General features: G+C 48.0%; 1 protein-coding gene and 1 long non-coding RNA gene across 7 annotated transcripts in view; one reads left to right on the forward strand and one right to left on the reverse strand.

Annotated features, from left to right (window-relative positions):
- Nucleotides 1-913: 913 nt before the first annotated feature.
- On the forward strand, nucleotides 914-11,330 carry LOC136011031 (uncharacterized). Its single transcript, XR_010611155.1, has 3 exons — nucleotides 914-1,080; nucleotides 9,378-9,541; nucleotides 11,305-11,330. It is a non-coding gene; the product is annotated as an uncharacterized LOC136011031 (long non-coding RNA).
- A 6,677-nt stretch (nucleotides 11,331-18,007) lies between these two features.
- COL6A3 (collagen type VI alpha 3 chain) overlaps nucleotides 18,008-23,733 on the reverse strand; it is a 59,115-nt gene continuing 53,389 nt past the window's right edge. For 4 of the 6 annotated variants that reach the window (XM_065669611.1, XM_065669613.1, XM_065669614.1 and 1 more), the window contains 4 exons: nucleotides 22,506-22,685; nucleotides 22,341-22,391; nucleotides 18,836-19,006; nucleotides 18,008-18,535 (listed from right to left, as the gene is read on the reverse strand). In XM_065669611.1, the coding sequence (XP_065525683.1) occupies nucleotides 18,495-18,535; nucleotides 18,836-19,006; nucleotides 22,341-22,391; nucleotides 22,506-22,685 (443 nt within the window). In that variant the 3' untranslated portion in view covers nucleotides 18,008-18,494. The remainder of the gene's footprint in view (nucleotides 18,536-18,835; nucleotides 19,007-22,340; nucleotides 22,392-22,505; nucleotides 22,686-23,733) is intronic. The other 2 variants (XM_065669615.1, XM_065669616.1) reach the window with 1 other exon arrangement.

Here is a 23,733-nt window from a genome sequence, read left to right on the forward strand (position 1 = left end):
GCTTCTCATCCTAGTGGGTGAGGATGGAAAGAAAACAGTCATTACTGCGGTGTATCCATGGGAAATGAGTATCCAGGGACACTGGCCATCCCTAATTCCATGCTGGGGGAGGCTCCCATGGTTTGTGAAACTCCAGACTTAAAAGTCTTCAGTTACACTGCAAAAACATTATTATATCTGTGAGAAGCCCCAGAAGTGCAAATATATTCACCTCTTATGGGTCTCTTCATGCCAAGGTGGGATAAAGTGAGCCTCCTTCGCTGGTTGGTAGGAGCCAGCCCAGGTGCTGAGCTCATGCTTTAGTGCTTTATAAACATAGAGTAAAACCTGTAAAATGGAGTGTTTTAAGCCAGGCACAATTATCTGGGCACATATGAATGCTGCTTGCAAAAGTTATTTAATGTGGGTATCTGAAAGCAGAGTTTGGGTTTGAAGATCAATTCTCTACAATGATGAGTGAGAGGAGGCGAATTTTTACAGATACTTTTCCCATAGGTTTTCATACTTCTGTAACTGCACATCCACATCCTATTTACTTGCAGCACAGCCCCCACCACAACTGAATCATGAACTTGATATCTCTCCCTGGGAAAAGGAACACTTTTTAGGAAAAAAAAAAAAGACAAGGGAGGAGAGCAAAAAAGCAGGAACAACACGGGAGAAGTTCAGAACGCCTCGGATTCCTCTGGGGTCCCAGCTGTGCTCTGTGTTGTCCCAGCTGAACACCAGATATTTCTGCTCTGCACATTTATGCATTCAAGGAGAGATCAAAGTGGCTGCCTCCAGTGTGCTTGGGGTAAAGTGTGTATGTCCTGCCCCAAAGCAGCCCTGATCCCTAAGGTTGCAGTCTTTTATTCTTCCCTCCTTATAGGCCTGATGCTGAACAGGAGCTCTTTGGAGCTCATTATGGAGCGTCAGTGCATAAAGTGATAGACAAGTCTTCAGATGCTTCATAGTCCCAGTGACTTGGACACCACATCCTCTACTGGAGCACTGCTGGTGATGCAACACTTCTGAGAGGAAGAAGATAGTCTTCTCGGATGGTCTCATAGTGTCCTGTCACTACCCTACGTGACAGAGGTACGTCCTTTGGAGGCCCATGCTGGTGGGTGGCCAAGCACCAATGGTGTTGGTGCAGCCACAGCTGGCAATTCACCCACTGTGGTAGGAAGACTCTGTCAGACATGTAGCCCCATGGGGTAGGTTTATTCATCTGATGTTAGCTGGACCCAGATGTTAGCATGAGTCATATCTGCAAGCAGAAACCCTTGTCACAGTCCCCTGTTCCTTAAGCCTCTGATGAAACTGTGTGGGATGGTCACCATGCAGCAAAAAAGTGCTGCAGCACCCTTGATCAGGGAAGCTGGCTGGGGGCAATGCAAGGTGGCACATTCCGCCCAGCCCTGTGGTGGCATCACTGCAAAGCAAAGCAGAAGTGCAATGAACTGAGTATCTGGCAACAGTTGTCTTACTGTCTCCCTGATGAAGCAATGATGCAAGGGGGTGAGCTGACCTGTGCTGGTTCATGCATATGGTTTACCTAGGTCATATATCTTTGAGTGAGGAGCTGCTGTGGCTGTCATTCAAACATATCCCTACTGTTGTGTTATTTACTGTACCTCAGCCTTCAGTGGGATGGGTGGGGGTTTTGTGTCCTTTTTGAGGGGCCATTCTTCTGTAGGCTATGTCTTCTGATTGCTAGCTTAGACAACAAGTTAGCAGCTCAGATCAAAGCCATATCACTTAGCAGCTAGTGAATTGTTCAAAGCAGTATTTCACACCTTCACAATAACTGTTCACTCTAACTATAAAGAAGATTGCTCTGAAATCAATCCTTGCATCTGCCTTTCTCTTTATAAGAGGTCTAAGCAACCATCACTGGGAGCAAAGGAGATGGGGAGATCTGCTGAGAACTGAACATACTGTGGAGAGTGTTGTGTAAGGGCTCTGTCCCTCGTCAGTATCAAATTGCATAAATCAATGTTGGCCAGAAGCAGTGCAATAACAACTCATTTCCTAAAATGGGAATATCCCCATATGTTGTTCCTGGCTGAGGACTGCTCTCAGGGGCAGGATCAGCAAGCAGATAGCAGTGACTGCAGCATGCCCCGTGCCACTGCTGGCCCTCATGGTGCTCGAGGGAAGCACATTACCACTATCTGCCACAGATCTGACAAGGAGGGGAGACTTTGCACCATATAAGGTTCCCTTAGTTTAACTGTAATTTCCAATAGATCAACTTCAACCTAAATAGGGTATCTTTTTTGAAAAGAACTGCTGTTTCTTCAGATCCGACCTCCACAATTACTCTATTACTGCTCATGTGACTCTGCTATTCCCTAGGGCTTAAGTGTTTCGGGTGTGTCATTAGCACAACAAATTAAAATGGAAGCTTGTAAAATCCTATACTTGAAGTTTATTTGCACAGTTTAACTGCACAAGACTGTTCTTCACATTGCACACTCTGTGCAATGTAGTGAAAATAAATGATAGGTGACAGTGGAGGAAACCCAAATATGATTTTGGACTCCTTACCCCGGGAATGATGCAGTGGCCAGAGAAACTTTTCCCTTTCCACTGGGGATCCCAAGATTGCAGGTCTTCTTTGTAGTTTTAACTACTCTCATTATTTTTAGCTCTGCTTTGGGCAACCCAACCTACCCAAAACCTGAGGTGCTGGTCATGTTCTGCTATCACCATTTTAACCCCTTGGTTTTTTCCTCTGATAGCTGTAGCAGGATCGTGTCATGGATGTATTTACAGATTAGGTATTTAGCCACATAGCAACTTGCTTAGCAGTAGCTCTGGACACTATTTCTTTCCAGGTGTCCTTGAAGCTGGCAGTGTCTTGCCCACAGTTACCTGTCAGTCATGCAGTGCCTGCATTGCCAGAGCTTGTGGATGGCATTTCCCTATGTTGCTTAAAATGTATCTGAGCATTCTTATCCATTTAAGGACTTCAGATTCAACAAGGCTTGAATTGCTTGTCCTACCATATGAAGTTCCCCATAATTCAGCCGTATGACCTCTTCCTTTATAGAGAACTTCCCTCCACACCAATTCCCCCATTACGGTTTTGCCAGCCCCTCATCTCTCCAGAATTTTCTCTCTCCCACACATTTTCTTTCCCAAAGCTCCTTGACAGTGTCAGGGACCTCTTGTCTCGGCTTTCTGCATCCTTTGGCAAAACTCATCTCTTCTTGGTGCATTGTGTGGACTTTGGCTGGTTGCCCCTGCAGTCTAGCTCAACTTGGCATTTGGTATGTGTGTCACTGGAGCTCTCAGCCCTGCTGCAGCCCACTTTGTATCACGCCCTGCTTTCCTCTCATAGAACCTAATCCTCCATGTGGGTCAGTGGAGAGCTCCAAGACCTTTTAAGAAGTTATTGTTCACTTGCTTTAAGATCAGGGATCAGGGACAGGGATATTTGTTCCAGAAAACACCATCAGTGGAGTCCTCCATGCAACCTCTGAGCCTGATTACTGAAGTTAGTCTATGGATGAACACTTTCGGTGTCTCTAGGAGTAGATACATACACACACATTATATAAAACTCAGTGTTCTTCAGTAGAAAAAAGGGGCAAAGTCTTGCCCTGGTTCATGCAATTGACATTTGCAGCTCTGTTTTCCAGTCAATGACCTGGCCAAGCTCGGCATGGAACCTGAGGGTGGAGGAGTGAGATTTAGTGTTGGGAGGCCTGAATTGCGGCTTCCGTTGCTCTATGGCAGACCATTTCGGCACCCTCTGAGCACTCATGGCAGCCAAGACTGGTTCAGATGGTGTCAGAGTCACACTAGGAATTTTTGCTTCAAAACCAAGGGAAACAGAGAATGGTTTCTTATTTTGCTTTGTTTTCTTCTTAAAGAAATAGGGAAACTGAAGTGAGAGCTGTAGCAGTCACTAGGATTGAGCGCTGCCCACTTTTAGCACACTGCTCCCAGGTCTGAGGTCTAGCCTGAAGTACCAGCTTGGGGGAATCTCCAGTCCTCCTGGGAAAAGGATTCACAAGTCAGCTTCAGTATGAAACCCTTAAAGCCATAGGAATAACTGAAACTAAGAGGACACCAATTGTTTCTTTAAAACCCACAACTTTTAAGGTACCATCAGGATTTCCCTGAGGTTTGACTGGGGTTTTTGGAAGGGCTCAGCTGCAGATGGAAGTGCAGCTCTTGTGTGCTTAGAAAATACTCAATAACACAAACATCTTTTCAAAGTCCTCACCTTGTGGATTTTCCCTATTTCCTCATTGGCCTGGGAGCTTAAGGCTTTTGGAATCAGAGGTTCCTTTCACTTAACTGAAAGGTGGCCCTGTGGCTCATGCTCTCTTGCCTGGGCTAAATACCTCTCTAGCTCATTAGCTCTGGTCTGGAATCCAGTTCATCGACGGGTTGTTTTAATTTCTGTCCTCCTTGGCATGGGAGGGAATTAGGCCATGACTAAACTTTTCTGGCTTCAGTGCCAGTACAATTGTGTGAGAGGGTCAGGGGCTGAAGAAAATGCTGAGGAATCACATCTGAAATAGGGGAGGGTTTTGCACATGAAAATGAGCAACCCTGGGCAAAATTCAGGCAAAAGCTGTTTGTCTTCAGTAGCCAAAACCCATCCAGGTCTTTCCAGCACTGACCAGAAGCAGCAGCAAGAGCAAAGGGCAGATGCAAAGGGTGTTAGTAGCTTTTCTCCTGGCCCAGAGACCTCTGCCCTGATCCAGCAGCCCTGGCTGGAGGGTGGAAGCCCCAGGAGGTGCAGATGGGTGGTGTTTTAAGGACTGGTGTAGCGAGGCCACGTGGGTTTGGGGAGATGTCTGTTACTCCTGAGCTCCCCAGGTCAGCTGGGTGTTATCTCAGAGTCTCTTGGGCAGCAAATTGTGAGCTGGGTCTAACAGGAACTGCTGGTCCAGGAGCTCCCGGCTGGTGTCCTGCACAGTGCAGGCTTGAGAGGCTTCAGCAGCAGCCTGGACATTAAGAAAAGGCTGATATTGACAGTGAAATCCTGGAGATTACAAGCAGGTTCCTCACTTCTGCATTACACAGTGACTCCAGAGGTAGCTGACCAGGACACGATAAAAACACAGCACTTAAACCCACTCTCTTCAGGAGCTGTGGTGCCTGCTGGAGGTACTGGCAGTAGTCCCTCTCCTTACAGTAATCAGCAAAGGCATTTCTCAAAGCTGTCATTGAAGCTGGTTTGTTCTTTGTGCTTCTGTTAACGAGGCTGGTTTTGGCCCTGGTATAATTTCACTCACTGTATGTGGTTTCTTTTTCTGTCCTTGGAGAGAAATGGGGAATTGCAATACTGGAACACCCTAAACCCAGTGCACAAACCCACCTGCGAAAATAATATGAGGCTCTTGGTTTTGTCACTGCTGCTGTTTGTGTAAGTGAAGAGGAAGGGTCAGCTGCTGGACAGATAGGAAAGTGGGATGGTAAAAGAGGAGTCAGGAGAGAGGCTTCAGCTCTCTCACAGGATTTGGGGTCAAAACCTGACACCTGTATGTCAGTGAAACTGGTCAGCCCTGGCTTAGTAGGTGCCCAGTGAACGTGGAACTGAGCAGCACCCACATGGCTCTGAGGAGGAGGAGGACACTAATCAGTTTTAAAGAACTTCGCAGCAACGTTGTGCTGCTCTGTAACGCACCTGTTAACACAAGAGCTGGGCTTAGCAAGCTTAAGTCTATCCTAGAAAGCAGAGAATGCAAACCCAGTTTTGCAGCGGTATGAAAACAGGATGTTTTGTATTGGTGGGGAGTTCTGTCTGTGGGGTGGGATTTGGCCCCATGGCGGCAGTTCCCAAGCCGTGCCTCAGAAGTCCCCCCAGCATTCCGCAGCTCTCTGTCCCAAAGCAGCCATGTCTCTCTGACTCCAGTGTGAGCTGTAGGAACCCGGCTGCTCCAAGCAGTATGGATTGATCTACTCTGGTCATTTCATTACTGTTTGCCCACATGCAAGCTCTCTGCTTTCTTCTCCTTCTTTGCGGGATACTGGAGTCAGCTGCAGTCAAGTTCCCATGCTGCAGCGGTGAAGAGGCTGATCTCTCCCTGTGCGCACTTGCAAAAAGGCTCTTGGCAGTGGCCTGGGATGTGCATTTACTGACCCCAGCAGCGGGATGGATCCTCCAGAAAGGATGTCTTTGTGCAAGTCTGAACTGTTTTAAAAATGCAGAAAGTGAGCATAACTGTCCTAACTCAGTCAACTTGCAGCCTTGCCTGGGTGATACACCCCATATACAACCTTAGAGCAGCTTCCAGTGCCTAAAAAGGGGCTACAAGGGTGCTGGAGAGGGGCTTCGGACAAGGGATGTAGGGCCAGGCCAAGTGGAATGGCTTTAACCTGCCAGAGGGGAGACTGAGATGAGCTCTTAGGCAGAAGCTCTTCCCTGTGAGGGGGCTGAGGCGCTGGCACAGGGTGCCCAGAGAAGCTGTGGCTGCCCCATCCCTGGCAGTGTTCAAGGCCAGGTTGGACACAGGGGCTTGGAGCACCCTGCTCTAGTGGAAGGTGTCCTTGCCCATGGCATGGGTTGGAACTGGATGAACTATACCAACACAAACTGTTCTTTGATCTCTGTGCACTGGGTGCTGGGACTTACCCACTCCTTACGTGCAGCCATGGTGGGGAAGGAACTCAGACACCTTCCTGTGAGCCATCTGGGCACTGCTGCCCTCACCTCAGGGTTTGGGTTTTCCTGCCCCTGTGAGCAGCATTGAGGCTTTCACTCATTCTTTTTCTTCTAAGCCATTTAATAGAAAAAAAACGTTTTCTTCTCTATGGAATGAGGGGGAGGAGGTGGGATTTAAGTTTTTCCAGCCTTGAATCAGTTCAGAACTGGGACAGGGCTGTTTCATTCCATCTCAGCCCAGCAGCACATGGGTACCTGCCAGCTTCCCGCTCCGAGCTCCTGCCAGGAACGTCGGGCACTCACGCCTGGCTTTTATTTGCTTCACAGTGTTGCCTGGATGGATCTTCTGTGAAACAGCAGCCAAGAACCAGAGTTTGTGAGGGCACCGGAGTCAGCCCGTGCTGCTGGGAGACACAGGAGGGGTTTGGACCAGCACATGATCTGCCTTTTCATACGGCAAAGGGCCAGGAATTCAAAAGGGGCAATGTTAAGGTGAAGTTTCAAGTGTTCACCATAGGAAGGTATTGCTGATTAAGGTATTACTAGAAAGCAGTGAGTCTCCTGAAGTCCAGCTTCAGCAGTCAGTCACTGTTTCAAGAAGGTGTTTGGCCATCCCTGTAAAACATGAGAAGCTGCACGCTGCAGTGAAGCTTTCTGCAGAAAGCTCTGTCAATGAAGTAAGGGAAAAAGACACTAATTGGAGGAAAAGACTGTAAATTCTGCCTTGGATCAGCTGGGAGCAACCCCTGAGTTTCTGGAAAATGGCAAAGCCAAGGGCTCAGATGCTGGATGGGTTCTTAGCTTATTTATACCATTTCCTGAGGATTAGCCACGTCGGTAGGGCTGCAGTGGACTTCCAGTGTGAGATTGTATCAGAGGTCATTTAGAGCTCAGTTAATGGTGGGGATGGGATGAGCAAACTGGGAGACAAAAAACAACCATATGTAATTTTTGCAAATAGCTTCCTGAAAGCAGCCTGTAACCAAGGAATCATCTTCCTGGATAGAATAAATGCCAGCCATCCAACTCGCTCAAAGTGCAACCAAGGATGCTTTTTTCTTTTCAAAGAATAAAACTTTGAGCCTGCCCTGGAAAAGGCACATCTCTTGTGTGTTTTTGGGGTGCTGGACAGGGGAGCCTCTTGCTGCTCATGATTTATGGGGGTCCGAATCCCCCTGGTGCTGCACTGGCCATACCTGAGTTGCAGGGAGGTTTCCTCCTTCCTGAGCCATAATCCCTTTCCCAGCACTTGGGCAGTCAAAAGCTTCCTCAGATGTCAAGAGCCCTGCAAGGACCAGATCATTATTGGGGTCAAAAGAGGCTGGGGCCTTACTGCTGCCCTTTCCCTCCACAAAGTCATGCTGTAAAAGCTGTAAGGCCACAGTCAGCATCTGCATCATGAGCCTCCAGCAGGACGTGGCCTTACAGGAGGGAGCCATACAATACTTTCCATTTTAAACAGAGCTCCTCCTCTTGCTCCCACCCCACCAAGGCTTTGCTCTCCCTGCTCTATGGGAAGATGTGAGTGGGGTTTCAACACTGCCTTGTGAGCCCTTGAGCCTCTCCAGAGAGTCACTCAATGCCTCAACATAGGTATATATATATATTATATATAAAAAATCATCAACAGCCACAAACTACAAATAAAAGGCCCTGAAAATGCTTTACCAACACCTGAGTGCATTGCCAAGAGATGCTTGCAGCATGGTGGTTCCCCTCCAACCTCAGCCAGTGTTGTCCTTTCCTGCAAGGAGAATGAGGACCAGCATCATCCGGCAGTGTTCCTTGAAGGCAAGTGCTGGCTGGAACAGTGGCTGGCTCTGCCTTGGAGACCCGTGATGGATTAATGCATAGGTGATGCTGTACATTCTCCAGTGTCAGTAGGTGGCACTCCTATCTCTGCGTGGGACCTGAATCCTGCAGGGTTTCTGACTCCAGAGCAGGGCATGTGCCTGGGGTTGGGCAGATCTCAGTCCCCAGAGGTGCTGCACTCACTGGGACTTGAACCATTAAACTGTTTCTGCCTTCTGATTCCGAGCAAGGCTGTTAAAATTAGGCAAGAAATAAAGAGCTGTGATCTACACTGGGTGTAGGACAGTGTCAGTAAGAGTTGGGTGAGTTTTTCTCTCTGTCTTTTCAATATCAATTTATATCCCATCCATGTCTGATGTAGCACCATGGTCTATGGAGGAGGTGCTTTTCTCCTGCTTGTTGGATAAAGAAACAAACTGGTTTAAGCTCACAGGCTGGTTTCATTCTGATGGACCTTGACGCTTGATGTGTAAAACCGTGGCTGGCTCACACACCCTTCACCACAGCCAGAGCCTGAGGGATGTGCCTTCCCTTGCACTTCATCCTGCTCCGGGCTGCGAGAGGTTTAGGAGATGTTAATGCAGCCCTTGGCATCTCCCTTGCTCCTTATTCCCATTGAGCTGGTGAAAGGTCTGGCTCTCGTCTATGAATGCAGCTCAGGCTGCAGACAAGTCCTGGGTTTCTCTTTTATATATATATTTATATATAAATATATAAAAATATATATAAATATAAATATATATATTCATGCCGTGTATGGTCCCGAGGAAGGAAGCACTCCATCCATGGAGCCTGATGTGGGACCATGTGCACAGCATCAGAGCTGCTCTTTCTGGTTGTTATGTCAATTTAGTTGTAGTCTAATTAATCTCCATTCCTGTGCTAATTTACTGGTTTTACATGCCCTGGAGCTGCTCTAATGTCTCCCCTTAAGGAGCCTTCTCTTCTCCAGGTTGAACAAGCTCAGCTCTCTCAGCCTGGCTCCGTAGGAGAGGTGCTGAAGCTGTCTAATTCCTGGCCTGCTCTGGACTTGCTGCAGCAGCTCCGCATCGCTTGTGTTGATCGTCTGCAGCTGAAGCCCATTTCTGCAGAATCTGTGCAGTTTTTCTGGAAAAGGTAATGGTGTTTTTCACTGAATGGACTGGGATAAGGTGCCTGCAGGCTGTCCTGGGGGACCCTGTCTTTATGATGCAGCTGTACGGGAGCCCTCACAGGTAAATGATGGTAATTGCAACAACATTAATGTTGTTGGGGATGTTGACCAAAATCTCCTTTTTTCCCCACCAACCTGGCCCTTAGAGCAAGAGGCAGCAACAATAACATCAGCAAGGGACCTCCTCCAAGTCTCACATGGGGATTTATGGCTGCGAATAGTCCTTGTGTCTTAACCAGCTCAGAGAGGAGACTGGTCAAGCAGAGTCTTTAAAAACACTTGCTTCTCCAGGCAGTGAGTTGTTTACTTGCATCCCTCCTGGTCTGAGCATGTACTTCTGGGTTTCCTTTTTTTCCCTTTTTCCTTTTTTCTTTTATTATTCTTTCAATTTTTTCCATTTTCCTTTTTTCTTTATTCTTTTTTCTTTTCTATTTTTCTTTTTTCCCTTTTTCTTCTTTCTTCTCTGTTTCTTTTTCCTAATTCTTATTTCTTTGGTTTTTTCTTCTTTTATTTGTTGTTTATATAAATATATTTTTTCCTTTTATTCTTTGTCCTTTTCTCCTTTTCTCCTTTTTCCTTCCTTTTTGTATGTCTCTACTCCTCCTTTTTCTTTCTCTCCCTTTCCTTTCCATTCCCTCTGTGGTCAGGTTGGCGGCTCCCCAACAATGAGCTAATTGCAGCCCGCTGCTGGGTCCCGGATCTGTGTGGGAGGCAGTGAGACGACGCTCAGCCCGGTGCCGGCCGCAGTTGGGGTCCAGCCTCAGCCCAGCGGGTGCGGGGCTGCCTTGTGAGTCAGAGCTGGGGCAGGCAGGGAGAAGATCCAGACTGATGGAGCTTGGAAGGGATTGCAAAGTCAGAGAGGTCCGAGCCTGGGGTCAGTCCTGGCTGTTGGATGGAGGAGAGCAAGGAAAAAACCCAGCAGAGGGGTGCGAGACTGGCTACCTGAAGGCCAGGGTGATTGATAGGCCCTGGGGTCTGGCTTGAGTCCATCACACAGAGAGAAGGTAAAGCCTGTTGGAGGATGTTGAGCTGATTGTTTGTTTCATCTCTATCCTCTTGCTCATGTCTATAACATATCCATCATCCTCCAGCTGCTCAACATCTCTAAGGTCTCCCCAGAGCCTTCTCCTCCAGGCTGCACAAGCCCAGCTCTCTCAGCCTGTGTCCCAAGCAGAGGTGCTCCTATGTACGTAAAATATAAGAGTTTGTAAAATGTATGTTGTACATTTTATCGTTAGATTTCTTTATCCTGTTTCCAACCTCCAAAATAGGGTGGTTGGGTGTTATTTGCAGGGGATGCAATCACTGACAAATTTGGGATTGCACTGTCTCCTTTGGGATAACCATTTCAATTCAAGTGGCTTGCAAGTGGCTTTCCGACATACCCATAAAACTTTCAGCAGCACTACTTGTAATGTGCTCGCTTTACAAAATACAAATATATATCTCCTTAAACAACCTTATGCCTCGCCGGAAATCAGATCAAAAAGGCAAAGAAAACACCTCTTCCACAAGACCATCTCTCTCCTGCATCTCTTGCTCTGCATCTGTGTGATCTGCTCACTACCCTCACCTGTGTGCAATACAAACCTGCTCTGTTTTTTTGCAGAACACCTGAGAGATTTATTCCCTGTAATCCCTCAGTGTTGGGAGTTCTTTGAAGCAATGACCAGAAGGAGGCCTCTTTCCTTCTGCATCCTGCTTTTTGCTCATGTTCTGCTTCCAGGTGTTGGATCCTCAGAACAAATGAAGACTGATGTGCTTTGTGCTCTCCAATACTGAGCTGCCAGAGGCTTGCCATGGTGTTCAATGGGAAGCTTGCTGCAGGATGCTGCTGGGGCACCACAGAGTTGTCTTTTCAGCTGTTCCAAAGTCCACTGTGGGCCGCTAGTGATGTTCCTAGGGCTTTACAGCTGGGAAATAGCAGCGACCTCCAGAGAGTGCTTGATGTCACAAGGTTTTCAGCTTGGTTTCCAGAGCAGTGGTCTGGAGGAGCTTCAAGCTCCTGACTGCTTTTTCCGATGGAGCTGTTGCTCAGTATTCCTGTCATTCTTTGTTTCTGGACTCTCCCTTCCCCACACTCAGCCTGTCTTGTGCAATCAGTGTCCCTCTGGAGACACGTCTGTGAGAATGCAGATTTCCTGAGAGCGCTGCACTGGAAATTCCTGGGATTTCTGGCGCAGACAAGCACGTACGGGACCAGGGCTGGACAAGGGGAGGCAGCAGTTCAGGAGATGCCTTTCTGCAGAAAAAAATCCTTTCAACTCTTCCTCTCCTTTTGCACCTGCAAAAGGATTATTCAACCCATGGTATAGCAGAACTACAAGCAGACACAAACATTTGCCTCCTTTGGGGGGGAGCTGAGCTTACCACTCACAAGTACAGGCTGTCAAAGAAAATGTGCGATGGGGTGTTCTCCTCCACATCTTTACGTGACCACCAGCATTAGATGGCCTCGCAATGGAACACAGCTGTAGGGACAATGCAGGGACTGCCAGAGTACAGCCTGCTCTTTTGCAATGAGTTTTGCTCCGGACTCAAACAGAAATGCTTTTTTATTCCCAAAAAGTAAATTAAAATAAAATATCAAATAAATAAATGGAAGGCAGCATTCAGCAGCTGCCTGTCACAGAGGCAGAAGGAGAAGGGTGGAAAAGAGGTGGTGTTTTCAGTGCGCCGCTTCCTAACCGAGCAATGCTCAAATGCCTGTGACCAAAACTGAGATCTCAAACTGGGGGCTTTAAATGGAGGGAAGGGTGAGATGGATAAGGGACACTTTAGGGGGATTAAAAAGCTATTGAATGGCATCTAACTGGGGGAGGGAACAGCTCCTGGGGTGTGAAATGCAGATGTGCAGGTGATAGTAGCTGATTCCTGAAGCCATAGGGTTGCTGCAAGCCCAGCGAGGGAAGGGTCACCATCTGTTTCCCAATGCTCAAGTTCCTTCCTAATGCAGCTGGGGCTGGTCTGTGCTGGAGGCATTAAAATGGGATGGATAGATACAGTGTTGGTCAGAATGGGAAAAATACACTAAAAATGGGAGATAACCCTCCAGTCAGGCTCTTTAATATGGGGTTAACCCCATCCCCAAGTCCACGCAGGCACAATGCCTGATTTCCTTGCTCACCTCCTGCTTTCAGCATTAAGCTGGCTTTAATGCCAAGCACTTCAGAGCTCATTCAGCTCTTCCAAATGGCAGATACTTTTCTAATACTAACAAGGCTTTTGCACTTGGCTGCTAAACCTGGCTAATGCGCCCTGTCCTGCTGGGAAGTGGGTGAAAAGGGGGGTCTATTTTGAGAAATAGCCTCCCTAGCAAGGAGAATTAGCACACATTTCCCAAGATTATGGGCAATATGCAGGTATCACCTAATGCAGCTCTGAAAGCCCCGAGGTTCCAAAGCTGAGCTTGGTTTGTGTCACACCAGTGTGTAATGAGTTGCTGCTGTTCTCAGAGACCTTGTGGGCTCATCCGCCGAGGTTTTCCAGGGTACCATCTGAATTGTTGGGTTCCCTGTTGGACAACTTGCTGCTTTTAGTCCCAAATTCAAACCTACAACCTGCTCTGCATATGCAGACTTTTAGGGATGAAGACAAGGGTGCAGCTTCTGGGCTGCTCTGGAGGTACCCCTCTGCATTCTCCCATTACTGCTTCCATCCTGGGGGAGAAATAGTGTGAAATAAACTATCTAAGCTTATTAAGGAGCCAGTCTGGGACCACTTGCACCCATTGCTGTGGTGGCACAAAGGATGAGGCACAGCTGTGGTGCTTTTGCCCCTGGTCTGTATCCCAGCTGGGGGATGGAGAAGGAATGGAGAAAGAGAAGGAATCTGAGGATGCAGCCAGGGTTGGTGGGGATTTTGAGTCATTCTGTTGGAAATGGCTCCAGGATCTGGCAGCTTTGTGCTGTGTGTCAAACTGTCCCGTCCAACATCCACCCCTGCAGAACTCCAAGTGCTGCAAGCCCCAGAGTCCAGGCAGCTGGATGCTTCCCCTGGAGAGCTGTGCAGGGACCCAGCACCCAGGGCAGGAGGAGGCTCTGAAGCTCACAGCCTTTCCCAAGGTTGTCACTCATTTCTAGCAGCCTTACAAAAATGAACAGGGCAAAATGCAGTGCCATGAGGGCAGCGGAACTGTGGGTTAATGGGAAATGTCAGGCTCGCTGTGTTTAGTCCTCCTGCTGCAAAACTCTTTTGAGCCATTGATCACCTTTTACTCAGAAAGTTCTTGCCACAGAAATTGCCAGATTTCTGGGGAAAAATGTGTGAGCAGTGAGTGAGCATGTGTAACTTTCCCGTCCAAATGGCACTTGGTTAAGCTTTTAATTGCTCGACACTAAGCAGTAATGCTGTCACCCGACATGCGCTGCAGTTAAACCTTCAGTAAATACAAGGATGCTCCAAGGGCTGGAGTAGAGAAGTAGCAGCTAACAGGGGAGCCTCAACACGGTCCCCACTCAGCTTCTCTTCTCCAGGCTGAACAGCCCCAATGTTCTCAGCCTGTCTCCATACAGGAGCTGCTCCAGGCCCTGATCATCCTCGTTTCCTCCTCTGGACTTGCTCCAACAGCTCCATGTGCTTCTCATGCTGAGGACACTAGAACTGCACACAGTGCTGCAAGTGGGGTCCCACCAGAGCACAGCCTGTGTGCAAATCTTCAACCATCTGCACTGGTTCTACCTTTGTAATCTCAGATTTTACTAGAGGCATACAGTGAGGTCATCACAGCCGGCTGCACTTCTATTTCGGCCCAGTCGCTATAGCAGCAAAGGTCGAAACAAAACATATAGTTCACCAAAGCAAAGTTTCCTGGCTGATGGGGCTCATTTTTCTTTATGAGCTGACTTTGGAAGGCAGTGGAGCTGCAGCTCATGGAAACTCGACCGTTCCTCTCTCCCCTGCCTGCTCCTCCGTCCCCGCAATGGAGATAAAGGTTAAACATCTGGTTCGGATCTGCTCTGGTTGACTGAAATACAGACCCGCTGCTGCTGTCTCATAAATCACTGTGCAGCTGGAGCCCAGGCCCGGCTCTTTGCAGGCTCTGCACCCTGCCACGTCCAACTCAGCCATGGATTTGCTGCTGCAAAAGGCTGCGCTTCGGCAAGCTGCCTGCTGCCATTTTGTGAGCGGTCCCCGTTGCTGGGAAAGGGCAAGGGCTGGAGAGTTACCATGGGGTTAAAATGATGGCAGGATTTAAAGCCAGCGGGGATGCTGGTGTTGGTGGGAAGCGTGCCTGCAGTGGAGCCCTCACATCAGCTCGTGCGAATGGTGCTTGCTGGTGGCAAGCTCCCTGTGAGATGCTGCTCCCTGGGAGTGACCACCTATGGGAGCACAGGGGCTGAAAGCAAATGAGCACCTACGAAATGTGACATCTTCCAAATGCCCTCATCTCAGCTTATCAGCTCCTTGTTACTCAGAGGTTTAATGACTTTAGGGTTGGGAGATGTCTTATTTCCATCTCACAAGCAAGAGGCTAAAGCAAGGAGGGTAATGAAGGGCAGGGTAATGGCCACATAGAAGACCCGTGGCTAAGGAAATGTCCACCTGTATGTCTCAGTTATCTGAGGATCCTTTCCTCCAGAATTAGCTGCTTCAAGTTTATCTGCATCTTTGCTGAAGCACTTGGGCACAATCCTGATTTCCAGGAACACCTGGCGTGGACGACATCCTTTTCCTTAAACTCTCGACCTTGCAGTGTCAGCAGTTGTGGTGTAGGGCATTGCTTTGGTGTGACACCTCTGGAAACTCCGCTTTAACTGAGAACAGCTCGGCAGGTACATGTGTACATGCATACGCTTTCAGACTGGCTTCTTTTACTGATGTAATAAATTTAACACTGGCTAATAAAATGTGTCAGAGCCATTTTGCCTCTCCTTATAAAGGTTGCCCAAGAAGGTTATATTTCAGTGCAAACCTACAGCATGAGAAGAAGCTAATCAAGCATTAAATGCTGGCACTATCCTAAATGTAAGGGTCTGGCTGCAATGCCTAATTCTGCTACATGTCCCACTCTTAATTTTTGTGATACCGTCAGTATCATAAAAGGTTATTTATGTCTCTGCTCTGGTATTGAAGCCTGTAGTTTTCACCAGCTGCCTCATACCTCACTGCCATCCAAGGGCAGCATGTTCCTCCAAAGCACTCTGAGTTTCTGTTAAAGCAAATGAGATTTGAGACTGGCTATTGAAAAACCATGTAATAGTTTGTCCCAGAGACTGCCCAGTGTGACCCTTGAGGGCAATTACAGAATTGGCCTAAATCACTGGAGCTTAATGGGAACAGGGTAGACAACTGTTTGCAGGGCTGATGTAGGTTGGGTTGATCCTGCCTTGGAGACCTGCATAAAGTCCAAGCAAGTCTTGGAGTTAATGCTTTGTCCTCAAGGCCTAATGCTAATTCTGTCCCATCAGCAGAACCACCAGGCTTTATTTTACCAATGACCCTTCTCATGGACTATTTCACAGTAAGGTTGCCAGGAAGAAACTACAAAGCTTGCATCCACACCTGCATTGTGGTCCTCGTTACGTAAATGCCAGCTCTTGTAACAAGTCAAGGCACTTAACAGCACCTGTGTGGGGTTGGAAGACATGTTAAACGTTAGAGACCCCACATGCACTGTGTAACTGGTCCCCAAGGGTTTCTGAAATGACACATCACCTAGATGTAGGCAACCATAACTCACTTACAATGTCTATATCAACGGTCAGACCTTCCTGGCATCACTGCTTTTGCATCTTTGCTATCTCCCTCTCAGGTGAGGTGGGGAGGAACTGGGGGGAAGACTGATGCTGCACCTTTGAAAGCAAAGTCAAGGGTATTTTTGCTGCAGGAGCTTTAGATAGGGTGTCTGCATAAGAAAGCCTGCTTAAAAGACATACCTACATCCACCACATCTATCTCGAGTTCATGAACACAGTGTCTGCATTTCATAGAATCATAGAATCCCCGGCTGGTTTGTGTTGGAAAGGACCTTAAAGCTCATCCAGTTCCAACCCCTGCCACAGGCAGGGACACCTTCCACTAGAGCAGGGTGCTCCAAGCCCCTGGAAGTTCTTTTAGGATGCTGCAAATAAACAGTTTTGCGCGGGGATGGGAACTGTTTGCCCAGAGCGAACTCATCTCCAGGAGAAAACACACTGAGAATGCAACCTCCTTCTCTGGGATGGGGGGTTGGGGACGGGATCGGATCCTGGCGCTCTGCGGAGCCGGTCGGAGCTATTGTGCCCACGGTGCGGTCCCGCAGCCACGCTGGCAGATGCGCTCCAGCTGCAGATCACTCCCATGTCAGCTCCGCGGCCGCTGGCCGCGGGCCCGGAGTGCAAGGCGCTACCTTAAAAGGCGCTGGAGAGGCGGCTGCAGCGTCCCGCAGCCCCGCGATGCTGGGGGAGGATGGGGAAGGACCCCGCTCCATGCGCACGGTGCGAGAGCCGGGCTGTGCCTCGGCGTCCCGGAGGGAGCGGGCTCCGTGGAGAGCAGCTTACCCGGCAAACAGGCGCTGGGGACCCCGCTCCTGTGCTGCAGAGTGGGGGGAGCTGGAGGAGAGGATGCCTCACGGGTTGCTTTAACCCACATGCAGCTTTTATACCCCGTAAAAGCAATGAAAGGGGGACTTGGCCGTGCCCTGTGCACAATGAAGGGCAGGGCAGGCTCTGCCCACCCGCGCAGCAGTAGCTGGGTGCAGCCATTGTAAAAGCCAATTATAGTAATATATAAATAAAAGTTACCTATTTCCCTCTTTTTTAATTTTTAATTTGTGATGTGCTCAAAGATGGTACCAAATAAAGAGGGCAGCTTCCCAAGTGGACCTGAGGCACCCAGACAGCTTTATCCATCTTGTAAATGGCGTTATTAATGGCTCTAAACTGATAGAGATTTCACAACCAAGACATCTCAGTTTCCACCTCTTTCTAAACTGGAAAATCCCTGATTATCAGCAGTACCTCAGCGATATCCCCCTGAGTATCCATCCATACTACATCCATCCTTCCTTTAAGGGCCAGTGGGATTTCTCTCTAGAAAATGCTTCCCAGGCCTTGGAAAATGCCTCCACTGATGCCCACAAAGACAAACCCACGCGTTTCTCAAAACCTCCATTAGATTTATTCAAAAGTTCTTGTATAGACTCCTGACACAGATTCCACAATAAAAATAACTCCCCCCCCAACCCCCACCCTCCCAAGCCTTTGCCCCCTCCCCAATCGCTTTGCTTTGTGTTTTATAAAACATAGACATCAGAAGGGTGCCAGAGGCATCCTACACCACAATTGAAAAGTTGCTAACTGAGGCCTTGGTCCCAGCAGTGCATTTGCATTTGGAAATCTTGCTGCCTTTTCCTTACTGGTTTGGTTGGCCACAGCTGTTACAGGAGATCCAGCCTGGAACAAAATCCAGCAAAAGGAGAAAAAAACAAACCAGAACCCAAGGAAGAATTGAAAATGGAACCGCTTGTTTATCAGAATCAGCTTCTCTCTTACATGAGGGCTTCCCTGTAACATTACACTCCATTATGAGAACAGTAAAAGCAAGCAGGTAACAGTGGCAGTGAAATTGTTATAATGGTCTTTTTCTTTTTGTCTCATTTTTATGGTGCCTGAGAAAGGCCGATGGCTGGAATCAAGGAGAAAAGGGAATTTAGAGACACATTGAGAGACAAAAACCATCTGCAATTAGGTAAATATTCAGTAATGTTGAAGCTATACAATATAACCTGGACACATGTAGCACTCAGTCCGCAAACAGTTTAGCACCATATTGATAGGTCATGAAGCAAAACGCTTTCTTCGAGGTTTGCTTGGAAGTAAAAGCATGAAATAGCACAGTGCAAGGTAGTCTATACCCTTAGCTTCTAGAGGGGTAGGGTGGGAACGGCTGATGCTTCTGGCTGTCTCAGAGGTATGTGTTGACAGGTCTCTGGCTCTATGTTCCTATCGTCGTCACCACACCAGTGTTGATGTTACCTGAAAAGGGTTTGATGGAGAAAGAGAAAATAAATGCGGTCACTCCATGCATGAGGAGATGCCGGATACTAAGAGAAGGGAAAGGAGTTCATTGCCAGGACTTGCTATGGAACCCAGAGCACTACAAGCAAGCTCACTACAGTCATGCACTGGGCTGGAAATCACAGCATCACAGACTGATTTGGGCTGGGAGGCACCTTAAAGCTCACCTATATCCAGCCCCCTGCCACAGGCAGGGTCACCTTCCACTAACTCCAGGGACGTGGCTGAGCCCTCCCCAGCTGCACGTTTGCTGCTTACCAGGGACACAGAACTTTTCACATTCTTTCTGTGTGTTGAATCTGTTGTCGTTGCCTCCACAGCCACCGTACCAGAACCGGGCGCAGCTCTTGGTCGCGGGGTCGTAGTACCACTTGAGCACAAAGTTCCTGCAGGTCCCCTCGTCCTTTTGCAGCCGGCAGATGTCCATGACTGTAGGTAAAAAGAGGAGCAGGAAAAGTCAGCAATATCACTCCTGGTGAACCACGGTCTCTCTGAAAGTATCTGCATGGAAGAGCAATGCCTGCAAGCAGGGCTGGCATGCAAGCTCAGAAAGGGCAACCACAGCATGGACTCTGCACGTCTCCTGTGACTAAATCCCATCTCTTTGTTTGCAGAAAGAGAAAGTCTTTCTTTTGAGGTCACCAGCCCTGAACCACCAGACCTGGGCATGAGTGAATATCTAAGTCATAAGTCAAACCTGTAATTCAGTAAAGCAGAGCAGCAACTGAAGGCAAGTGTGCAGTTGCTCTCATTGGAGGGTATTTGCAGCTTGAGCCCCTTTTTAATGCATTAAAATAAAATAAATTCCTTTACCACCTTCTTTTCTAGATCACTGCATACAGAGAACACCAGCAGTGATTGCAGGGGGAATCAAGTCTTAAAGTTACCTTCTGATCATCTTGTCTTAGGGTCATGCCTTTTGTAAACCAGGTGCCAGAAATCAAGGTAATGAAGGGACTTGTCTGAAATGGTGAGAAGTCCCCTTGTAATCATACAGGGCACCCAGAAATAGCTCTTTGGTGACAGCAAAGGTGCCTGAACCAGCTGTGACCCTTGGACCTCTCATGTGAAGGCAGGATTTTGTGAGATAACAACTTTATATTCACCTTTCTGTGATTCTGCCCATCTCAAGCAGCAGTCAAAAGCAATCAGGCAGTAATTGCAGGGGGCTGAGAGATCTCACCAGGTCTCTGTACTACCAGAAACAGAACCCCAAGATACCCACAAGTGAATATAGGTAAGAGTATGTTGATACAGGGTGAATACATGGAAGGGTTTGTTTGCCAGCAAGTTTCTCTGAGGCCTGATGAAAGCCAAGGCACGCTAAACCCTTCTAAAGTTTCCACAGGAAACAGGCACAGAAGATTATCCCTGCAATCCCAGCTAGAAAGCAGGTCTGGCAGTGGGCCCTGGGCAATACCAAAGTGATGGTGGCAGGCTTGCTTTAAAGGAAATTGTGGTTGGTTGCGGAAGCTGCCCGGAGCCCAGGATCACTGCAGCAGGAGTGCTCCCAGGACGGACATGGAGATGCCCAGATGGTGTCAGAGACCTCACAGCCCAGCCACACGTACGCTTCTGGGTAGATACTGCCAAACATCCAAACCCTTTCTGACCACTCATTTTAACAGTATTTTTCCCTACTCTCCTGCATGCGGGAATGCCTCCATGCTGTGACTGAACAGATGCTGCTAGAACAATGCTGTGACCCTTTGACTCTTTAGAGAGGAGGAGCTGGGAATATATCCTTTCTGGGGAAGGAGACCTGTCTGAAGGGATTCTCCTGCCCATTGTCCTGTTCTAAATGCAGCTTTTTGAAGCAGGATTTCTTTTTTGTATTTCTGTTTTCAAATCCAGAATTTGAAATCACAGAATCTGAAAATTGACTTGAATTGCAACCTTCAGTTTGCCTGCTCAAGTGCCTGGTGCCACCCTTTATTTTCACAGCACCATCAAGCACCATCCAGTAACTCCTCTGGCTGAACCCCTAGATGGCATTTGAACTAAAACCTCCCTCAGAAAAACCAAATAACCAAGCCCAAAACACAATAAATGAAATAAAAGCTTATCCAAAAAATGTCAAAGAATTGATGGAAAGAATGAACTTGGCAGCTCAAATGTGTTTTTATATTGTGACTGTCTCCGTCAGGTTCAAAAGACATGGACAGCCACTATAAGCCAGGATGAATCCCATGGAGAAAAAGTGCCTGGACTTTTAATCTGGCCTGAGGCCAGGCTAGTGCCTCAGTTGCACTAACAATAAATTTTGTCATGGGAAAGAAAATATATATATATATATATGTCAGATTTGTGTAAAAAATTCAATAGTGAAAGGTTTTCACAGCATTTAAAAGGCTTCAAATGGGAGGTGAGTCTGGTGGTTTTTGCAGAAGACAAAAAGAGAAAGAAGCAGTAAATAGAGCAGGGCAGGCAGAGACACAAGCATCCCTCCAGGGCCCCTCACTTGCTTTTCTTGACTATCTGCCCAGGGCAGAATGGTGCCAAGTTCATGAAATTTCACTTAAGTCTGAACAGCAGTTGCTGGAAACAGCATTGAGGCATGTGACGATGATCAGGAAGGGCTGGTCTACGGGATGGGGCTGACAGAAACACGTGCCCTCTGGAGGAAACCACATCGGGGAGGTTTCCCTGCTCTGTGAGAATAAAACCCAGCTCTAGACTGGTTTCTGCACAAGCCATACACTACTTCCTCTGGCTGCAACCAATGGATCTTTGTCCACGGTATCTGTCTGCATCCCGGAGACACCTTGCAATCTCCTTTTGCAGGTAGCTGCCACCCCAGGCATCTCCACATGGCTGGTGGTGGCCTTCTCCTCCTTGGTTCCCTGCATGTTTCTGCAGGGGCACCCACAGCTGGACTCAGGGTGCACTGCTGCCAATAGCAGAAGCTCCTGCATCTAATCTAAGGAGCCTAAAATACACCTGAGAAAAATCAAATGGATGGGAGGGGTCCTTCATTTGCCCCCTTTTCAAGCCCTGTCATGTCCCTGCAAGGATTAAAGTTCTGTCATTAGGTACCAGTGCTTGCTTCACTCATGGATTTCCCTCCCAACTCGGCAAAAGACCCTGAAAAACCCTGAAAGGGAGGAGAGGTTGCTTTGGCAGCAAGGCTTTTTTCCTAGGGTTAAGTTCCCATCCCAACCCTTGCTGAACCAACACAGGTGAATTCAAGCCTCTAATTCCATAGCAGGTCTCCAAGAGGTTTTCAAACACAAGCCCTTGTTCTCAGAACCTCCCTGCGGAGATCATTGCCAGTTCCCTGTGGATTTCTCCCTCCACTTGGATTTTCATCTTTTGGTGCAAAAAACGACATCTGCACATGAGACCCAAGAACCAGGGAGTGATTTTACATGAAGTGTTTGGTTACATGCAGTGAAACGTGTGCCAGTCTGACATCTCAACAAAGACACGCTCCAGAGTGGTGGCATTGAGTGGTGGCTCTGGAACCACTTCAGCCACCTCACCCTTCTCATGAAATCTGAACCTTTCACAAAGCACCAATTTTGCTGCGGTTTGCACTCTGGTTGTGCAAACACAGCAAGTCCTGGTGGGACAACACGCATGCAATGGGACTTCATCATGCAAAGCAGATGGTAGGGCATGGTCATGTCAAGGAGCAAATGCAAACCAAGTCTATACTACTGGTGATCTTGTATTGGACACAAGTGGATGCATGCTATGAAACGGTCTAGGTGAAATAATGGATTTGCTTTGGTTTGTGATAAGTGAGGGGTTTGGGTGTTACCTGACGATAATCTTTTCTCAAGAGGTGGCTGCTGCATGGTTTTCTCTGCTGCTGTTGGAGGAAAAAGTGCATGGGTTTGGATGTTAAAGATGTTTTCTCTCTGATCTGAACATCATTTGACAATATGATCAAATACAAAAGGATTCATCCCCATGTGGTACTTACATGGTTTTAAGCATTTGCTAATGCACTCTGCTTCGGCCTCAAATCTATTTGCATTACCACCGCAGCCACCATACCAACCCTGGCTGCAGATCTTGTTTTTGTAGTCAAAGAACCACACAATCTGATAGTCCTTGCACTGCATGCCCATGTCAAAGTCCAGCAAGCAAGGGTCTGGCCAATCTGCATGTCAAAAGGTGCAAAGGGTGAGTGACTCTCAGAGGGTTAAAAGCTGAAAAAGCAAAGAGATTGAAAAGAACAAAAGCCTGGTACAGGACTGGTGGCATTTCCTTGGTGTGATTCCTCTTGCTGAGTGCAAACCTTCCCTAGCCTCTAGCTTGTGTCTCCCCACTCTTGACTTCCTCGCACATCCAAGTCCCAAGTCCATGGACCAAGGTATTGTGAGCCCCTTACTCCCTGCTGGTGCACATGGGATCAGACCCTCCCACAACTCCTCCCACATATTTTCAAAGCCATTTATCTTGGCAGTAACTCTGAATCCTTAAGTATGTTTAGTTTGTCTCTCAAGGCAAAGCCGCACCTGGGACACTTCAAGGCTTGATGAGGATTTAAACATAAATTCCTTTCCTGTCGAGAAATTATAATTTAGGCCCAAATTCCAGAGTTTTTATTAGCAGAGATAGGCCACCCATACGAGCAGCTGCTTTGCCTATATAAGGAGGGTGGATTTTGGGACTTCCTCCAAGGTCCATCAGAAGATTTACGAAGGAGTCTCTCCCGTTGCACAGAGGAATAGAGAAGACTCAGCTGAACAACCCATCCCAAACCCTTGCCCTGTTCAATGTCTTTAGCCTGTTGAAAAGCTTCGGATTAGCATTCCCTGGAAATGCAACCCCCAGATTGATGTGTGCCAGAAATCCTCAGGCAGAGACTTTTGCTGCAAGTGAGTCAACAGGAGAAGCTGAGATTGAGAGGTCTGCACAGGCTGAGCACAGAGCACATCCATTTTCCTTCAGGAAGACCTAAATACACATTGTTTGGAAAGGACTGGCACACAAGGGGTTAAAGCCATGGGAATGCATGTCACCTGGTGGAAACAAGCCAGGTGAAGGCTTCCCAGGGGATATCAGTGTCAGAGAGAGGGACCAAACCAATGGGAACACATGGGAAGGGTGGGATGATGGGACATGCAGCGAGGCAGAAACGAGATGGTCCCTGCTGAGCGCAAGCCCTCAAACCCTCTGTTGTAGCAAGCTCCAGGGGTAGCACC

Source organism: Lathamus discolor, chromosome 3, assembly GCF_037157495.1.
Source record: "Lathamus discolor isolate bLatDis1 chromosome 3, bLatDis1.hap1, whole genome shotgun sequence".
Classification (NCBI taxonomy): domain Eukaryota; kingdom Metazoa; phylum Chordata; class Aves; order Psittaciformes; family Psittacidae; genus Lathamus; species Lathamus discolor.